This window comes from Crotalus tigris, unplaced genomic scaffold (genome assembly GCF_016545835.1).
Source record: "Crotalus tigris isolate CLP2741 ecotype Arizona unplaced genomic scaffold, ASM1654583v1 scf7180000017870.367028, whole genome shotgun sequence".
Taxonomy (NCBI): Eukaryota; Metazoa; Chordata; class Lepidosauria; order Squamata; family Viperidae; genus Crotalus; species Crotalus tigris.
Window position 1 is genome coordinate 246732 of NW_024096689.1, and position 19552 is coordinate 266283.

Below are 19552 nucleotides of genomic sequence, written 5' to 3' on the forward strand. Positions count from 1 at the left end.
TTTTGGTTTTAAGGTTACAAAAACTGATCACATGACCTTGGGACACAGCAACCATCATAAATATGAACCAGTTGCCGAGCATCTGAATTTTGATCACGTGAAGTGCTGCAATAGTTGTAAATGTGAAAGATGGCCATAAGTCACTTTTTTCCGTGCCGTTGTAATTTTGAAGAGTTACTAAATGAACTGTTGTAAGTCGAGGCCTACCAGTAGTTATTCCTGTGATTATCCCAGTGTAAGAATAACTTATTTGCAAAATGGAATTTTCATTATGGCAGTGATTAGAAGACAGTTTCCAGAAGCGAATACATGGCAAAACATTTGGCCTTGAGAAAGACTCAAACATTCTTAAATTCTGATTGTTCTGGAAAACAGTTCCTTCTTTGCATCTGTAAAGTCTACAATGCTCACTGTAGTCTCAATCTGAAATCAGTACTTGAAATGGAATATAATTTGGACCTTAGATTCTAAAATATACATACACAATGATCCAAGGATGATCAATGATCCAAGGATGGAAACCTCCTTTCCAACGATGTCTTTAAAATTCTATTGAAGTAAATCTTAAGGAATGAACATGAAGTCCTGAAAGATTGAGGCTTAACACTCAACACTTTCTATTAAAAAAAAAAACCACAATCTCAATGCTTCAAGAAATTGGCATGCTTCTACAGAAAACACATAATAGATATACATAGCCATTGTTGATGTGAAGTACAAACCACCACAAAGCTACAACCAACTCAAATCTTTTGTAGTAAGCACGCTCCTTATTTCAAGAGACCCTAAAATGGTGCAGAATGGATTTATTTTGTCTTTAGTCTGAGTAAATCAGTATGGAGTGGGATCAAAGGGAATGATAAAGTATTGCAGGATCCAGTCTGGATCCGTCACTGAGACCAGAGGCTTTGCCTTCTGAGCTTTTCAGACTCATACTGGAGCCCATCCTCAGGAAAGTTCTCTCTAGAGATTATATCTCTAGAGAACAGTTCCCTGAAGATGGGCTTCAGCATGAGTCTGAAAGCTCAGAAGACAAAACCTCTGGTCCCGATGACTGACCCAGATTGGATCCTGCGACATTATCCCAGGACACATATTTTCATTCGTGATAAAAGTATTTGCTAAATAGGCAGGATTGGAAGATATTCTAACCCAGGGGTCTTCAAACTTTGCCCTTTTATGACTTGTGGACTTCAACTCTCAGAATTCCTGCCAACGTGCCTGGCTGAGGAATTCTGAGAGTTAAAGTCCACAAGTCATAAAAGGGCCAAGTTTGAAGACCCCTGTTCTAACCTTTTGTCTTGGGAAGTTTAATTCAGTCAACCATCACATATTTAAGAAAGGGGAGAAAGTCTTTTTCATGTGTTATTTCTCCTATTACGAGAGCTCTGGTGAAGGCATTTCTCCCGAGCTGACATCATTCAAATGGAAGAAAGAGGTGTCATTCCATTAGAAAGTTTGAATATTATACCCTTACTAAAGGGTGAAGTCCAATTCATGTGGAAGGTGGTGGCCTCAGTGACTATTGAATGGATCCGTGATCTTCATATGGATTACAGCACCAATAGTGACTGTGCCAAAATGCTTCGCAGAAAGCAATGCAGATGCACATGCGGCTACATCTACTGTTTCTGTTTACACATAACTAAAGCATTGCACTGATGATCATATGAACAGATGTTAAACCCATACTGATGTAGCTATCACCAAGCTATGAACAGCAGTCATATATTTCACTATATTCTCAGTGGGGTTCGTTCCAATTGAATATTTACAGGTTATTAAATCTGAAGGAAGTAAAAGCCCTTATTTATCTAATGAATTTCTACAGATCAGAAAATATGAAACTAATGAACCAACCAACACTGGAAGTCAGTTTTCTTTCCTGCTAGTGCCTCAGATTTGATGTATTTTTGTCATGCTCACAATTCAACTATCAGTCAGTTTTTCTATAGCAAAATAATATATTGAGGCAATAACTATTTGTTAATTTAAGACTCATGAAGATTGCATTGTGAAGGGAAAAGAAATGTGCAATTTTGTATGCTATTGCTTAATAAGCTTTCAGAGTAGGAGTATGTGCAAGAAATTGATCAGCTGAAAAGCATCACATTAATATAATTAGAATGTACTCCGCTCAGAATACTTTTGAGAGATGTCCCTATTTTTCTTTACTCAGATTTGATTAACAATAGAATAAAGATTTGAAATATATGAAGCACTCTGCTCTTTCAAGGTACATTTTCTCTACTTAACAAAAAAGTCAACCAAATTGGGCTTGTGATCAGTTTGAATTTCAAAGCAAACTCAGCAACAATCTCTTTGTGGCTTTTTGCAAAGAACTATCACCAATGAACAGCTTATTATTGTGTGGAATCTATACTCACCTTTTTTTGTTTTCCTGAAGAATATTGTGGGCAGGCAGAGAACAGAGCATCATACAATAGCTGTGAAATATGTGGGAGTCCAAAGCTGAAATGATCCATAAATCACTTAATCAAAGTAGGCCCATGGAAGAAAAAGAATTATGCTTGAGTAATTGCACAGAAGAGTTCAAGTATTATTTCAAAGAAACATACAAAAACATAATTATATTGCATTCAATCTGATTCATAGGTTACCAAGTCATCAACCCCCAAACCAAAACTATTTTGCTCAGTTCTATCTAAAGATACAGTTTCTATGTATTTACCTCAGGATAAATCTCACTGAATCAGACAGTATTGTATGTGACTGTAGTGTAGACACATAGCAGAAAGGCTGCAATCCTGGGTCCGCTTACCTGAAAGGAGAGTCCACTGGAGATAGAGGGACTTACTTTTGAGTAAAAGGATAGGAGTACATCTATAAATAGAAATGAGAATTCCAACCCACAGCTATGTTATGTTATTGTTGTTTTCATTACTATTCTTATTGGTTTCTTGAGAGGTATAGATTGTGGGAATAGATTAAGTCTCTCACCCCCAGTTCCCCTCAAGCACTGAACTATAACTGGAGAAATAAGCAATAGCACAATCCTATGCAAGTTTATTCAGAAATAATAGTCCCAAAGAATGCATATGGGATTAAAATAGTTTTTTAGATCACTGAAACATGGCTGCCTTCCAAGCATAAGGAAACATTTAAGAAACCACTAAGAACATTATCAAGTGAAATACAAGTTAAAATCTTGAGTGGATTATTAAAAAGGAAATCATCTTATTTCCCTTTCCAATGTGTTTAACTGAACAACATTTTAAGGCTTGTTCTGCCCACCACACTATTTAGTTTAAATCTATTGTGTGTGTTGTAATTTTTGATCCAGTCCAAGTCTGCCTTCCCCAACTGTGCCCTAACTAAAATACCTAGAATTTACATTCAGGAGAATTTAAGAGTTAAATGGGAATTCGAAACGCCATGTACAAAATATTTATATTTCATATGTATAATCACAAGTAACAGCAAGCCCCAGTTGCCTTAATGTGGGGATGTTTCTGAATAGATAGGTATAGGGTCTTTTTAATCTGCATCACTTGTTCCCTTGGTTGAAACATAGGATAGGCTTAATGAAATTCTATGCCCCATTATAAAGGGACTAAATCCCCTTTTGAAATTCCAGTGCAGTTCCAGGAAACAGATCTAACTTCTTCTGCAGTTATTGATACCAAGTCGGGAAGCACGTAAATTTAATAAGTAACAAAGTAAATAAATAACCATGTTTTATCACATGGCCATTTGCAGGGTGCCAAATGCTGAAACATGGGATATCATTATGTAAGTGCTGTGACTTTTCTACATGTAATTATAGTTATTATAAAGGATATAATTACAATCAACACAGCATTTATGTGCCAATGTCACCACCGATGTGCTGTCATTTTGGCAACACCACATGGCTTTACCATAAAGTAAAATCTCCACTCCAAACAGGAGACTGTGTTAATTGCTGAAGGCAGGGAAGGCAACTGCTACCTCTTAAAATAAATTATAACTATGCAGTAAAGCTAAAGCATCTCTAGGTGACCTTATATCCATATAAGGGATTTTTGCCAATTCAGATTTTTTTAAAAATTTCTCAGGCTAACCCAAGATCTCCTGATGACACCCCCATCCAAATACTAACCAACCTCATTCTGCTTAGCTTTTTCAAGATCAGTCAAGGTCACTGAGGAAATGCTACACAAACACCAATATGGCTTAGTTTAAAGGATTTTTTGCTGTTTAACCATGCAATGGCCTAAGCACAGCCTTTCACAACCTAATGCCATCTGAACAGATTTAAGACTGTAACTCCCTAGGACTGCAATTGTCCTGGTGGCAACAGCAGCATAAAGTTAGACCCAGGACTGACACTGTATTGTGAAATCCTATGCATGCTTACTCAGAAAACAAGCCCAGATCCTGCATTGTTGTATCAGTCTAACACCCTGGAACTGATAGCCTTTTAGGAAACAGATTTTAAAAACCCAAGATTTATCATCACATAAAATTGCCATGCTGTAAAGAAGTAACCGCACTCCTTTCTGGAGGTAGTGGACTTCAAAGAAGGAAGGCCAACTGCGCCCAAAATATCAGGGCACCAGGTTGCCCTCTTCTCCCACATCAACAACCCATCAAAAGTTCTTGCATACTCAGAACAGGCACAACTCCAAAAAAACTAACCTCAGTCCCTTAACAAATAAAAAAAATCAGCCATTGTTCTTAGGAATTAAAGCCAGGAACGTTTGGTTTTTTTTTTTATAAAAAAGGGGGGGGTAATGTTTTTCATAAAACATTTTTATTTAAGCAGGATGGGAAGTATAATGAACACGGATAGCCCCGAGTGACTTTGTCCAGACTTTGCTCATCGCGTGGCGGGCCCCACCCCTCTCCACCCCACCCTCCGGGTCGCCGGGCTCATGGTGACGACGATCCCTGTTCGTGGGAGGCGAACCAACCTCTGGCCGAGGCCAAGGGAAGGGCAGCCGCTGGTTTCGTTTGGAATATGGCCGTGGTTTTCCCTCCATGGGAAAGACCGGAGGAGGAAAGGCGGAAGAAGCCGAGCAACCAGGCGGCGGAGCGAGTCTGCAGGGAGGACGGTGGTGCTTGCCGATCTGGCCACGGCCGGTCTCCCTTCTCCCTCCCTCCCCCCTCGCGCCTGCTCCGCTTTTTATTCTTTGCCATCCACGATCGCCAGCTCTTGGATCACCCTCAGTTTACCGCTGGCATCGATCCTGCGCTTCTCTCTAATGAGGTCCTCCAAGCTTTGGAACCGCACCGTGTGGCCCTTGTTGTCTGCCAGGTGGATCTTGAGATAGTACTGCTGCTGAGGCTGAGAGCCCGAGGCCGGCTGGAGCTCGCCGCCCGCTTTGAACTCCCGTTTGCCGAAGCGGCACCAAGCGGCGAAGCTCTCCGAGTTCGTCCAGCAGATCTCGTGGCTTTTTAAGCCCAGGTGGCTGCAGGCGTTCTGCACTACCAGCTCGGCCACTAGGGGGCGGAAGCGGTACCAGCTACTCACCACCCGGCCCACGTTGCCGGGGGCCGCCTCGTACAAGCTGTCCTGCCGAATCTGGCCCTGGTGCAAGTGGATGATCTGAGCGTTGCCCACATACACTGCCCACTGCGGGGGCGGCGGAGGGTGGTCGGACGGGCCCAGGTAGAGCAGCTCCAGCAGGTCTCCCGGCTTGCACAGAGCCGGCAGGGCTGACGCCGGATAGACGCTCAAATCCCCAGTCTGGGAGTCTCCGCTCACCTTGGAGAAGATGCATTCCTGGCCGCGGAAGGCGGAGAACTGGGTCTCGCTCAGCACCAGCTGCGGCGCGTGGTGGTGGTGGTGGTGGTGGCGGGTGGGGGACTCTTGGGCAGGGCTGCTCGACCCCTTCACGCAGTACTTGTCCGGCTGCCCTCGCTCGTCCAGATCCTCCTCCTCGTCCGAGAAGAAGTATGCCACTCCGACGCGCAGCTCGTCTTTCTCGATCCCCGAGGGGTCCCCGGTCGGCAGCTCGCTGTAACTCAGGTGAGTGATGCGATCCAGTTGATTTCCCATCAATGACAGGGCGCGGCGAGAGCAGGAATCGCCGGATCTGAGGGACAGCAAACAGAGAAGAGCGGGAGATTAACGCCATGAGGACGTGGGGGGAGGGAGGGGTGAACATAACAATGAACACGCACCCGACACGAAAAGGGGCGCAAGCGGGTTCTCAGCGCCCCATCTTGGCCAAGGAAGAGAAAACTGTCATCGGCCGGTCTTTCTTGCCTTTTTCCCCAACACGCCCACCCTTTCGCCCGACACTACCCTTAAGACGGGCAGGGGCTGGTTCCTGGTCGCCAGAGGTTGCGAGAACCCCTGGGCTGCCCTGTTGGCCAACCCCCCCCCCCCCCGATCTGCTGTCGCCTCTCCTAGCGGTGCACAAAGGAAAAAGAGCGGCGGCGAGGTCGCTGTTTGGGACGGCACCCCAAAGCTCTTTCCTCCCCAAAAGGATCAAAGCCACATCCGGGCTCGGTGTTGAGATGTCCCAGCGAGAGGTTCCTCCCGCCCTTCGCTTTGTCTCCAGTTGTCGTTCCCCGCGTCTCCCGTTCCTTCTCCAAAGCAGCAGCAGCGGCGACGGCGGCCACTTCTCGCGGAGAAGTCGGCAGCTTCCAAGTCGCCGCTCTCCGGCTTCTCATCCACGGCTCGGTCCTCGCTCTGCCTTTTCTTTAACTCCTGGCCCGAAGAAATCTCCCAGGCACGGCAAGCTAAACCCGTCCCGCCGGCGGCCTTCCCAGAAACCGAGCACTAGACGCGACGGATGCAAGGTGGGAACGATCAAGTCGACGACAGCTGCGTACCCGGAATCGCCCAGATGCCGACCAAGCCCCCGAACTCCTTTAAAGTCCTTTGGTCGCCATGGGGAGTGGGGGCTGCTGCCGCTGAGGCCGAGGAGTGCAGCCAGGTGCCCCTCAGCAGGACCCGCCGCCGCCGCCGCCACCGCCGTCCAAGCGCTGGCGAACCAGTCCCCGAGTGTCTGAGCTCCAGCTCTCGCTCGCGCCCTTCACCTGCGCGGTCCGGCTCAGCTCTGGGCTCCCCTACACAGCGCCGGCGAGTCTAAAGTAACAGATACTCCTGACGCCAAGGCCCGCCCCCGGTCGCGCTTATTGGCTGCACGGCTCTGCGCTTGGAAAGCTCGAGCCATCCTCTGGGGTGTCAATCACGGGAACTCCAAGGGTGGGATTCCAGACACCCGCCGTCTGCTCTCTCCCTGCGGCGGTGAGACCCCGGCCGGCTTCCTCTGCCTCGCCTGCCTGGCTCCCTTGGCGATGTTTGAGGTGGCGGCTCCGCTTGTGGTAAGCAGCCGCCTTAGGAAGGGAAGCCCAGAGCTAACCCCCGCCCCCAGCCAGTATCCCACCAGGTAATGTATAACCGTGCCATTAATAGCACTTAATTCGTCCATTATTATTTGTCCTTAAGGATCTTCCTAGGCTTCCAAACCGCGCTTAGGTTTAGAGTCCAGCTTTTCTTTCAACGTTACCCAGAGTTCCCGATTACACGCAAGCTCAGCTTGGTTTGCAAAGGGAGGGGAAAAAAATAATTCGGTATCACGAAGGAAATCTTTATGTATTTCTCGAGAATGTGCCCATTACGCTTAAATGAGTACCCATTTACAGGTACTCATTTTGGTTTGCGGATGTGGGTGTGAATGGAAGGGGAAGGCTTTATGGCATGTTCTGAACAAAAGCAGTAAATACAACTATCAGAGGTTGTGGAGTTATAATCTCAGTTGTCACAGATACCAAACTGCGCTGCCTTCCCAGTTATCCTGAGAATGAGGGGATTTTGCAGAAATGATTGTCAGCAGGGGATAAAAGAGTTGTTTTGGAAGTGGTGGGCTCCCTTTCTCTGGATGTCTTCAAGCATAAGCTGGATATACAGGAAACACTTCCTTAATTTGGATTTCTGCACCAAGCAGGGAAATGAACCCAGTAGTCTGAATGTCCTCTTCCATCTCTTAAGGATGGCATATAGAGTTTTATTCTCAATTTGTAGAGCATACCTCCATACAAAACCAGCTAAGTTAAAATCAGTTATTACAGATCCTTTATAAAAGACAGATAAAAGAATTGGACCAAAATGCATATGGTGCGGCATAGCAGAACAAAGCAAGGAAGTCATTCTAAAGCTAATAATAATAACAATATTATTAGGCAGTAATGAGTAAAATGTGCAAATTAAATAGCTCTGAAAAACAGTTGGCAGCAAGAGAAGAGAAAAGGGAAGATAGGGAACCAAAATCCATTAAGCACTATAAACATCAAAGGTCAAAGGCTAGTGAATAAAGTAGGTTAAAAGAATATAGGAAATAGACCATAACTAGACAAAATGAAGAAATATAAAATAACCAATAGCATGTTTGCCAATTTGCAAAGTTCAGGATTGAAAATATTTTATGAGGGAGCAACCTTCAATGATAAATCCCATTATTTCTTTCAAATGTGGGGAGTTTTCTCTATTCTCCTTAACCCCTACCCAAGCTTAGCTGAGTCGGTCTTGGTGATGTTTACCCCACCGCACGATTCATTTTGTAGCCAATTGCTGTTATTACTGGCATCAATTCCTGTGTAATATTGTGAACTTTCTTCAGGTAATTTGTTAGTGATCTGTCTCTATAAGATCAAGATGCAAATGCTGGCTTTTTTCATTTAGTTCAACTTGGAGCCCTACTATTGAGACTGCTTTTTAATGCATATGACTATCTCCTCTATTGAAATAAATGGTGAGCCTTTATGGTTGTATTACCATCCAGGCCCACTTTTGCGTCAAATTCTGCCCTGAAATGTATTTACGGGAGTGTCTATTGTTAAATGATAGGGCACATTCTTTAAGAGAGCCTAAACCAGGGGTAGGCAACCTTGGCTCTTTTATGACCAGTGGATTTCAACTCCCAGAATTCCTGAGCCAGCCATGGTTGCCTACCCCTGGCCTAAACCTTGAGAAGGAGGGGGAGGAGTAGTATTGGTATGTTAGATCTATTTTGGATGCAGTGAAAGAGTGGTAAGTCAAAGATACCAAAAATACTCCCTCTATTTTCTCCAGAACAACCTTGTGAGGCAGGTTAGACAGAGAGAGAGAGAGAGAGAGAGAGAGAGAGAGAGACTGGTCCAAAGTTACCCGCCTGGCTTTCATGGCAAAGGTGAAACTAGAACTCACAGTCACCTGGTTTCTAGCCTGGGGACATAACCACTAGACCAAACTGGACAATTTGCTGCTGCCCAGGAAGATAAATCACTTGACCAAGGAAGAGACCTGGGTTTTAAGTACGTTAAGTAAAGCCAAGGAAAGGGTTCTTGACTTTTTGGATCTGGGGTTTTGAGAACATTGTGCAGCACTTTCACAAATGATTGATGGGGATGCTGCCCATTCATAATGGGGGGCATAATCAGTTATAAGCACTAATACTCCCTGTCATTTTCTTCTCAACAGATGCTCTGTATTATTCTTTTCCTTTTTGTAGGAAGAGATGGGAATGCCTCTAGCCAAACTACTGGCTGTAGCCACCCTCATTTTTGGGGGAAGATTTTTGGAAATACACATGACAGAAGATCGCTTCTGGTTTACAGTGTGCTGACTTTCCATTTTTGTTATATAAAAATGAATTTTAATACAGAAGTTAGCTAAGGCAGAGAACATTCTGTGCAATTCAGTAGTCATGGACGGATTACTCTGTGGCAAACTTTAGACTGATCACTGTATGAACTTCCAACAAGGTGGTGGATCAAATAAATGCCTCACCTCAAGCACCTGAAAGATCCAAAAGGGTTCCCTAAAATGTTCCTGCATTTTCGCTTATCTTCTGATACTTGTTGAAACTCTGGATATTCTGTGCTGTAGAATAGCATTCTAGAGGCTGGCTAACCTGGTTTAACTGACCAGTAGGCACTGTCACATCTGGAGGGAAAGATTGGCATAATCGTTATCCCTCATAAGTACTGCTTCCTTTTAGAGCAGGGGTGTCCAACCTTGGGAACTTTAAGATTTTGGACTTCAAATCCCAGAATTCCCCAGCCAGCTTTTTAGAGCCAAGACAGCCCCCCAGTTTAATGACTAGTTGACAGCTGTAATGTGAAAAGGACAGGGCTTGAGCCTAAATGAAGGATTTCTTGAAATGAATGAAAATGAGCACAGAGGACAGTCCACTCGGAGTGTTACACCATCGCAATGCAAGCAGTAGCCGAATGCCTACTACTACTCTGCCTCTGTCACATACCCACAGAACGAGCTGGTGTTGTTCTTCCACACTGCAGTGCTTTCAGGACCAGAGACACTACATTGCCTCGTTTCATAATTAGTTTTGCATGTTGCTTGCTTTCTCCTGCTATATCTGTGGATAGGAATGCCTTTGTCTACAGCTGGCATCTCATCAGGAACTTGCTTCATTTAGATTACTCTTTTAATTAACTTCAGAACACAAGCATCAGTTCATTCTCAGCAGTCTGACAATGCAAGGACCTGCCAAATAAATAGACTGCATTTCAATGTCAGAGTGGTTCAAGGTGTACCCCTGTCAGCTCCTGAACAAATAAGCTGCTTAATAGTCAGCCATTGGATTTGCATTGTGGTTTGTGTGACCTCTTTCTCTTCCCAGCCACAAAACATGTTTACTTGCCTTTCCAACTGCAGCAGTAGTTCCAATATGTAGCACTTGTGAATTTCTGGTTAAAAAGAAGACTCTTGTAACCCAAGAAAGCATAGTTAGAAGCAATTTGTTCCTCTGAATTATTGCTGTGCTTTGATGGGAACCTCAAAATGGGAAAAATAAACCTTTTGTGGTTCATTGCTTATATATTGCTACAGTATACTGATTTACCTACATCCAGCCTTTTAGGATATGTGTCAGCCTTCCTAGGTAGACCAGATAGGACCATGATCAGATGAGCTAATTCTATTTCACTATAAGGCTACATTAACAAAATCTTCCAAGTCTGAAAATACAAATCTCTTGCGGTCTCCTTTGCAGCCTGAAAAGCTATCCATTCTGAGCCTCTTTCTCCATCCATTATGCAGCTGCAGGCTATGCTCTCTCTTATCTAACTATTTCCTAGGCCAGAGGTCCCCAACCTTTGGGGCATCAGGGATTGGTTCCATGGAGAGAAGTTTTTCCATGGACTGGAGGATGTGTGGTTTTGTGTGCTCTGGCATGCCGCAGCTCTGTACTGGTCCATGGACTGGGGGTTGGGGACCCTGCCTGAGACCTTTCTCACATACCATTACACATGGATTCAGAAGGAGATCCATTTGAACTGGGATTGTGCTGGCTCATCTCTACACTAATGTTATAATCCTATATGGTTTTGCCTAGGAATAAATTCCATTGAATTGGACTGGACCAACCTCAGAGCAGATACAGATTGGATTGCATATCTAAGTCATAGTTCAAGTTTGCCTACACAGCATCTCTTGATTCGCATATTTAAAAATATTTTGGTGTATGGTAGTCCTACCGTAAGTATTCCAGGTACATGAACATTTTGGAGAAAAATACTTTAGATTTTACAGACTGTAAGAGCAAGATGGTATACTTAATTAGAACTTGAGATAAGCCTAAAATACCTTGAGCATAAGCCAAACTCTTTCCACATGGAGTAGAGTAACAATGTATTTTCCTACAACTGGCTGTAGGATCAGGGTTGAATTGCTTCCATATAGGCAAATTCTTGGCACTTTCCTGACAATAGTTCATTTAGTGACCGTTCAAAGTTACAAGGATACTGAAAAAAACTGACATATGACCATTTTTCAGAGTTACGACTTTTGAAGCATCCTCATGATCATGTGATCAAAATCCAGATGCTTGGCAACTGGTTCACACTTACGATCGTTGCTGTGTCCCAAGTTCATGTGATCACCTTTTGCAACCTATCCAGTAGTATCTCTTCCAGTGAACTCCCTCATCAACTATTGCTCTGGAAAAGTATCAATGACTAAACTAAGCCAGCAGGAAAATAGGGTTAAAGTTAGGTCTAGGGTTGATTTTCTTATCATTAACCCCATCTCGAATATACAGATCACGAATTCCACATTGATTAACAATCAAAGTCATAATGGCTTAGCAATATAACTGAAGGACTACAAGCAAACTGCACTAGGCTCCAACTTGCTTGTTTCTTTATTTCAGGTTGAAAGGTTGTTGAAGTGGCCAAATAAGAATAAAGGTGCAGGAAGAAATGATGCTGCTTCTTTCTTGAAGGTGTGTAGTTCACATTGGGCAGGATCTGGGAGAATCCTCCTGCAGATAAAAAGTCACAGGCTTTTCTTTTTCTTTTTTTAATCCTCTGAATGTTTTCCTGCTACCTCTGCACAGGAGAGGAAGTCAATGTTATCTGTTCTGCCTCTAATCTCCTGATTACAGGTCTGGAGAATTGCAAAAGAAGAGGGCCTGAGACTAGGGAAAGGAGAAGATTTAATATCTTCTCTCCTCTTTTATGTAATTGTTCTCAATGGAGCTACATTCAAAGGGGCTTGCATTGACCAAATAGGAATTCTCGCTCCAGCCCCATATTTGTAACATATTCATTTATCCAAATATTAAATAATCCTTCCTTCCCTCCCTCCCTCCCTCCCTTCCTTCCTTCTCCATTTTAATGTACTGGACAATAATTTCGGATCCAGTGGCTTCTCGTAAATTCTGAAGACTAACCAGCAAGCTATCCCAGACATTGCTGAACTCTACTCCCAGCAACTTTAGCCATAGGACCACTGTGTTGGAAGCTGGTTGTAGCAATTTGTGAGGTCCACAAACTCCCAGTTAAGCCCTTCCAAACATATGTCTCAGTCATCAAAGCAGTTTGTTGCCTATGTGAACTATGAGTTTTCATGAACTGCAGAATATTTTCCCCTGATTTTCAATGTGGCAGCACTGTTTCTTGTTATCATAATGCGTAGATTCCTTTCTTTGCTTCCTCCAAAAAAAGTTCAGTAGATGAGGACAGCAACCTACAGCAGTTCTGTCACAAAGCAATAAAATTCTATAAACAACATTGCCCTCTTCTCGGTGTTATTGTAAAGAATTGTCTATTGGACAAAACAGATAAATAATAGGGAGAAAAGATTTCATATTTTTGTTGAATCATCAGTTTGATAGCTTGTAGTGTTAGCTTTCATTTCAGATTTCTTTAAACAGAAATGAAAAATAGTTTATTTGTTCATTTGATTCATTTTTCATCCTGAATTTGTTTTGGATTATCTGTCTCTAGACAGTTCCTTATAAAACCAGTTTTAACTAATCTACAGTCTAAACATTAGAGCCAAAGAGGTCATGGCAAAAATTATTTCTAGTGTTTACTCAAGATTCTTGTCGCCATTCTCCTCCATCAAAAGCTGGTATACTCATTCTGTTCATGTATATATACATATACATATATATATATGTATATGTATATGTATATATGTATGTATATTCAGTATGGTATACTCATACTGTTCATGGCCATAATAACAGACAGATTGCATTTCTGCTTTTGAACAAAAGTTTAAAGTTCACTGTAGGTAAACAGGATTTGTTTTATTTTGGCCTCAGCTTTCACTCAGAATACATGCAAACACCAAATCTGTATTGTTATGGTGGAGACTGGGAACATTGACAAAGATCAGCACTACCTATTAATACATCCCATGATATAAAGGACAAGGCCTAACTTTAAACAGATACCTCCTTAATTAGCTTTATAATAGATTGAACAAGCTTGTGAAACATTGCCAAATCTTTAAATCATATTCAAACACACACATATAGCCTAATAATCACATTTCTTGAAACCTTCTAGCAAGGCTACATTGACTATTTTCTGGACAATTATTGCCTCACCTTTCTCGCCTACAAGCAAAACTTGTTTGTTTGGGTGTGTTCTTGCCACAGCTGAATGTTCTCATGCACTGATTTTGAAATGTCAGCAATCTTGGCTTTGCTGCCACGCTCTTTGGAATCTGCCAGAAGCTCCACTTTGCCTTGACCCTGAATAATAAGGGTCAGTTGAGGCAAAACCAGCTAGAAAAGTCAGCCACACCTACCTGCTAGATTTGGAGCAAGATCCATAGTTCGTTTGAGAGAAATATGCCCTAGAAAGAAGGAAGGAAACTACAGCTCTTTTCTGCTTTTCATTTTGGCCCAAAGAATAATTTCAAACCCAAGTGGGAAAATGGATGGTCTGACACACTGGTAAAGAAGCTGGATTAAAAAAACAACAACTAGTTAAATGTCCAGATAAGAATAAAAATATTCTGAAATCCCCTAGCTCGGAGTTCCTTTGCAGACCAGCGGGGGAGGGAGGCAGAGGGAGATGGACAGGGGATGGCTCAGTGCAAGTGGCGGGCAAGCGCACGCAAAGTTCCATTTGCACAAGTGGGCATGTGCGCCCGCTGCTCATACAAATGAGCATGCGCATGTACGCTCACCTATCTCTTCTGTAGCCTGGTTCTGAACAGTTCACAGCCCATTGCTGTGCCGCAGCCTGGGGGGTTGGGGACCCTTGGCCTAGCTCTTAGAAATGCTTTTAGGAAAAAGAAGAATATGGAATACTAGGCAATGTTGAATAGAGTGTATATGAGGGTTTTTACAGAATCTCTATAAGATAGATCTCATAGTCATCTTCTAAACAATCCTGAGAGATGTCAATTTGAGATGGAATTGTGATTCCTGCATTTGAGAAACCTTATAGGAGGAGAGTGCTTTTGCCTTGTTTTTATCCTATTGGTAGGCAAAGAAAGCACACCATTTTGCCAGAATTCTCCAGCAGTTTCTCGAGCTTGTCAGTAGCAGTAACATTGAAATAAAGCAATAGCAGTATCAACAGAGCCAGTTTGATCTAGTGGTTAAGACATTTGTCTAGAAATTAGGATACAGTGAGTTCTAGTCCCACCTATGAAAGTCAGCTTTGGTGACACTGGGCCAGTCACTCTCTCAGCCCAACCCACCTCACAAGATGGTTGTTGTGGGAAAAATAGGAGGGGGGAGTATTAGGTTCACCACTTTGAGTTATTTATAAACAGTAATAAAGGTGGGATAAAAATTAAATAAAATGTATAAATTTTGGTTACCATTTTATCTGTTCCATGGTGTCAGAGATGCAAAGAGAACCAATGTTGTTGGATATTGGATATGGCAGTAGGATAGTAGTGATCACTATAAGAATAGGGGAGAATTTGTGGAAAATATTCTGCAAAACTGTCCTTTTCTATAGTAAAATACTGTAGTGGGACACCTGATCCTTCACTAACACACAGAACCCCCATGCTCCAAATCTCAATCCAATCGACACCATAACTGATTGGAGAATGCATGCATATCTGTATTTGGGGAAAATATTCTGATTGCTGTGATGTTCAGATTGCTGACAGTCTGCAAAAATGGAAACTTTCAAAAATGTCAGAAGTCAAGGATTCATTCTTAAATCATTTTTAAGATATCTAAATCTGTTGCTTAGGAAGCCACTTAGATGAATGGAGCAGTATACAATCACTCATAAGAAATAATACATAAATATGACCCACTAGACTTTGATAACACATAATCTGTGTTCTATAATAGGAATGTGCAAAGAAGCATCCATCAGATGAAAAAGAATCAACGAAGTAGGAATCAGGTGGATGCAAAGCAGTCTGAAGTCTTTTAAAGTGTCATAAGGTTCAGTGACATGACATTTACAGTGCTTTGGCAGTTATAGAGTTTATATAACATTTCAAGGCCACTCCCATTGGGCTGAGGGATGTGACACAAGTTCTTGATGGCCAATGAATGTTATCAGCTCATTAAACTTCCTTCCCCTTCAGATGGTAAGACTAATGCTACCTTGGGCTTCCCTCATTTGCTCAGCTACTCATGAGCTTTGGGTCTTTTTTTCTAGTGCAGTGGTCCTCAAATTCTTCAGCTCCTCAACTCCCTCATGAAGTTTCAGATTCTTCATTGACCCCCAAGCATTTATTATATGAAATTAATGTAATAATTAACTGATAATACTATGAACAACAATAACAGATAGTTCCATTGACTCTTGACTACTTTGAGCACTCAACTGGAAGCAAAATTCTCAGTGATCTGTGCATGGGCTGAAGGCCAGTCGATCTAATACTTACTCTTAACAAGTACTAGCTCAACATTTACTCTTTTAAGTCTGAAGGCTCACCATGCTTGCTTGCTTTTGCTGCCTCTGCTAACTTACATTTAGAATAAGTTCATTGCCACTCACCTATGAATGACTCCCCCCCCCAGGAGAGCTTGCCAATTAGTTATGCAAATGCTCCAGTCATACCACATACTAAGAAGCAGAAGCAGCAAAGCCACATCACACAATAAAGTCGCTTCAGGAGACCTGAAGAGGTCAATCCTTCCTGGAACCCCAATTAACTCAATGATGGAATACTACTGTGTCTCCCTGAAAATAAGACCTGGTCTTATATACTTTTTTCCCTCCAAAAGAGGCCGCAGTCTTATTTTTGAGAGATGTCTTATTTTCTCCCCCGACACCTGCCTTGACTTTCAGCAGTGGCATCGACAGCCCTGTCTAGCAGAAGCCCGTGTGGCCATTGGCCCACTTCTGCAAATGTTCACAGGCCGCGTGCTTGCTGCGCTGCTGCCGCAAGGCAAGGCAGGTCGGGGAGGTGATAGAAATGCCCCAAGTGCCCCATAGGCGCTCAAACACTTTTTGCCCAGAGGGAGATTGGAAGCTTTGTCTGGTTGCAAATGGAGCGCTTGAAAATGGGGCTAATCGCTCTGTTCCCAAGCACCACATTTGGAAGCAGACAAAGCTTCCAGTCTCCATCATTTCTCTGGGTGAAAAGTGTTTGGGCACCTATGGGGCGTTTGGAAAGATCCACTCCCCCGGGTATATTTTTGCGGTAGGGCTCATATTAGGTCCACCCCCCCCCCAAAAAAAAATCAGGCTAGGGCTTATTTTTGGGGTGGATTTTATTTTCGGGGAAACATGGTAGCTCCTGAGTGGGGAACTTCTCAGGTAACTGTGCCAATCTTACTGGTATCCCAAAAAAGCAAACAGTCCAGAAGGACACATCAGTAATAATTCTGCAGTATTGTGCCAAGTTTAGAAGTCCAGAAGAGCAAGTGGAAAAGAACTTACTTTTAAACAGCTTTGGGGATAAGATATTTACTATTCTAAGTCCGTGCATCTTAGGCAGTTTTCTGTGCTGCCCTCTTCTCAAACCTTTTTTATTTCTGCCTCAAAAGAGGAGAAACTCTTGAAGATATCCAGCTGATGCCAGATAGCAACATGTCTTCTAATGAATCTTCCGTTCCTCCTATGTTCACCCCATGCAGCATTTAAAGATATTTTGATACCATTATAACTTCGAAGAAGCTCAAATCAAATCCCTTTGTTCCCAAATCATGAATTGCAAATTCAGTTTGAACTCCACCTTCTTCCAATCTTCAATCTATAATTCAAATCAAATCAGGGCATAGTCTAAAAATAAAGCAGATGATGTCAACTTTGCATCAATAAGAACTAGCTACAAATCTTTGTTGACAGGCTCATTGCATTATTTTAAACAATCTAATATTGCTCAACATAGAGTAACCCAGGTATAATACAATAATCAGATATAACACATCATCATGCTATTAGATAAAGAAATGTACACTTTATCAAATTTGCAATTGAATCCCTAATTTGTATTTTTACAAAGACAATAGTTAACTCTTTATTTAAAACAGGAGAAACAGTGGCCTACTATTTCAAACTATCTGGAATATCTAAAATTACTCTTCTACGTAAATCAAGTGCAGATGTGTTTTTAACGCTGCACTTACTCAGTTTTATGAACTGAGCCAATATTCTTCAGATTATATTTGCCCCATCTTATTTCTTCTAAACCAAACAGAATATGTAAATAAAATACTTAAAATTTAGCTTAAAAATAACATTACAACTGTTTTCATTATCACTTCAGGTTATGAACTTAGTGAAGGTAATGTTTCCTTTGAATCAACCTTGACTTTGGCAACTTCATGTACATATTTTGTTTCCAACATCATGGAAGTGGCTTGTTATTGCCTTCTGGTTTTTTTTTTCTTTGTTTAACTGGGTTTGGAACAGAAAAGCTTAATACTCACTTATTTCAGCTGATCACCAATATGTTTTGAATATATTAAAAAGATATTTAGTCTAAAAAATTATGTTTTAGAAAAATTAAAGGGATACCATTTTATTTTACTATTTTAAAGCTTTACATTGAAGCTTCAAACTAAGAACACATAAAGTAAATTGACACATTTTGTTCAACAACATATAAAGAAAATCTTTGAGGGAAAGTACTTTCAGTTCTAATAAATGAATAACAATAATAGAGAAAGTGGTGCTGTAGATCTATGCCAGGCAACAACCAATCTCAGTGATGATTAATCAAGATTGATAAGCAGCCACCTGATATGTTCATAAGATCATCAATAAGATTTAGTTTCCAGACTTCCGGTTCTGGAACGTGGCGATGCCGGTCGTGCCTGGAAAATTCTCTCTAGGCCGTCCGGAGTTTCCTTTGCCGGTAGACCCCCTAGGGTGTCGAAAGTTGCCCTGGAGGGGCAACCACCGAGGAGGAGGCCGGCTGGTAGATAGGGGAGGGCAGCAGCTTCCCCCAAATCTTCAGCTTCTCTTTAGGGCCGACGGAGCAAAGATCGGCCTGTAAGATGGCCGATCACCCTGCTGCACCAGCCGAAAGTCACGTCGTCACCTAAGCCTTAATGACCCACCGCGGATGATCCAGGTGAGATCCCTTTTGTTCCTCTCCATACCCCTGCTATTTTTGCCTGTAGAAGCTGTTTGTGCTATCATTTCCCCATCTGGAGAAAGCAGCTTTAGTAAACATGGGAACAAACGCGTTTTACAAAAAGGACAGAAATAACAAATAAATATTCATTTAAAGACTATACTCTATTCCTACTTACATTGTGCTGTAGAAAAAAACTTTTTTGTGTTTTTTTGGAGCAGTATTATATTGGCAGAGCATTTCTTTTTCTATTCTCCCTTTAAAAGATAGAAAAAAGGGGAAAAAAACTGGCATTTGAAAAAAAATCTTTAGCTCACTGAGGACACCTACTGGTCAAAAGTTAATATTGGATTGTTGTTTATTTTGAGATGAGAGAGCTTTGGCCTTCAAACTGTTTTTCAAGAAAAAAGATAATTTGAGCTAGCTGTATGATCTGTGGGGGTGGATAATGTTCAACTGTAACCTTCACTAATAAGGAAAAGGACCCTTCTTCAGCTATTGCTAAAACGGAGAAGCCTCAATCACACTTAAACTGTAAACTTATACTGGAAAAGATCTATGAGGCTAAAGAATAAATATGTACTACAATAAAAGAGGCTACTACAGAACTAAGAGCCAGAATTTCTACTTTAAAACTTAAAACTAACTGTCAGACTAACTTGACTACTCTACAAAACAGATTATACAAGAAGAGGTTTTAACTGAGGATAAGGAGAATCTTTAAAGTGTGAACTTAAATGGACTCCAGAAGATGGTAGAGGACAGGAAGACCTGGAGGAACATTGTCCATGGGTCGGACACGACTTTGCAATTAACAACAACAACAACAACAAGGAGAATCTTATTTTG

At 42.1% G+C, this 19552-nt stretch overlaps 1 protein-coding gene and 1 long non-coding RNA gene across 3 annotated transcripts; one reads left to right on the forward strand and one right to left on the reverse strand.

Moving 5' to 3' along the window:
- Positions 1-4707: 4707 nt before the first annotated feature.
- On the reverse strand, positions 4708-7015 carry LRATD1 (LRAT domain containing 1). Of its 2 annotated transcripts, none has more exons than XM_039343648.1 (2): positions 6787-7015; positions 4708-6041 (listed from the first exon to the last, which is right to left on the reverse strand). In XM_039343648.1, the coding sequence occupies exon 2, from the start codon at positions 6002-6004 to the stop codon at positions 5129-5131; it is 876 nt and encodes a 291-aa protein (XP_039199582.1). In that variant the 5' UTR covers positions 6005-6041; positions 6787-7015; the 3' UTR covers positions 4708-5128. The 2 variants fall into 2 exon arrangements, with proteins under 2 accessions (XP_039199582.1, XP_039199583.1); XM_039343649.1 differs by lacking the exon at positions 6787-7015 and adding an exon at positions 6130-6780.
- A 175-nt stretch (positions 7016-7190) lies between these two features.
- LOC120308111 lies at positions 7191-18982 on the forward strand. The gene is made up of 2 exons (XR_005556746.1): positions 7191-7346; positions 9416-18982. It is a non-coding gene; the product is annotated as an uncharacterized LOC120308111 (long non-coding RNA).
- Positions 18983-19552: the final 570 nt, after the last annotated feature.

Excerpts from the sequence above, each read along its gene's own strand:
- LRATD1 (XM_039343648.1), bottom strand. The coding sequence starts at position 6,004 with ATGGGAAATCAACTGGATCGCATCACTCACCTGAGTTACAGCGAGCTG.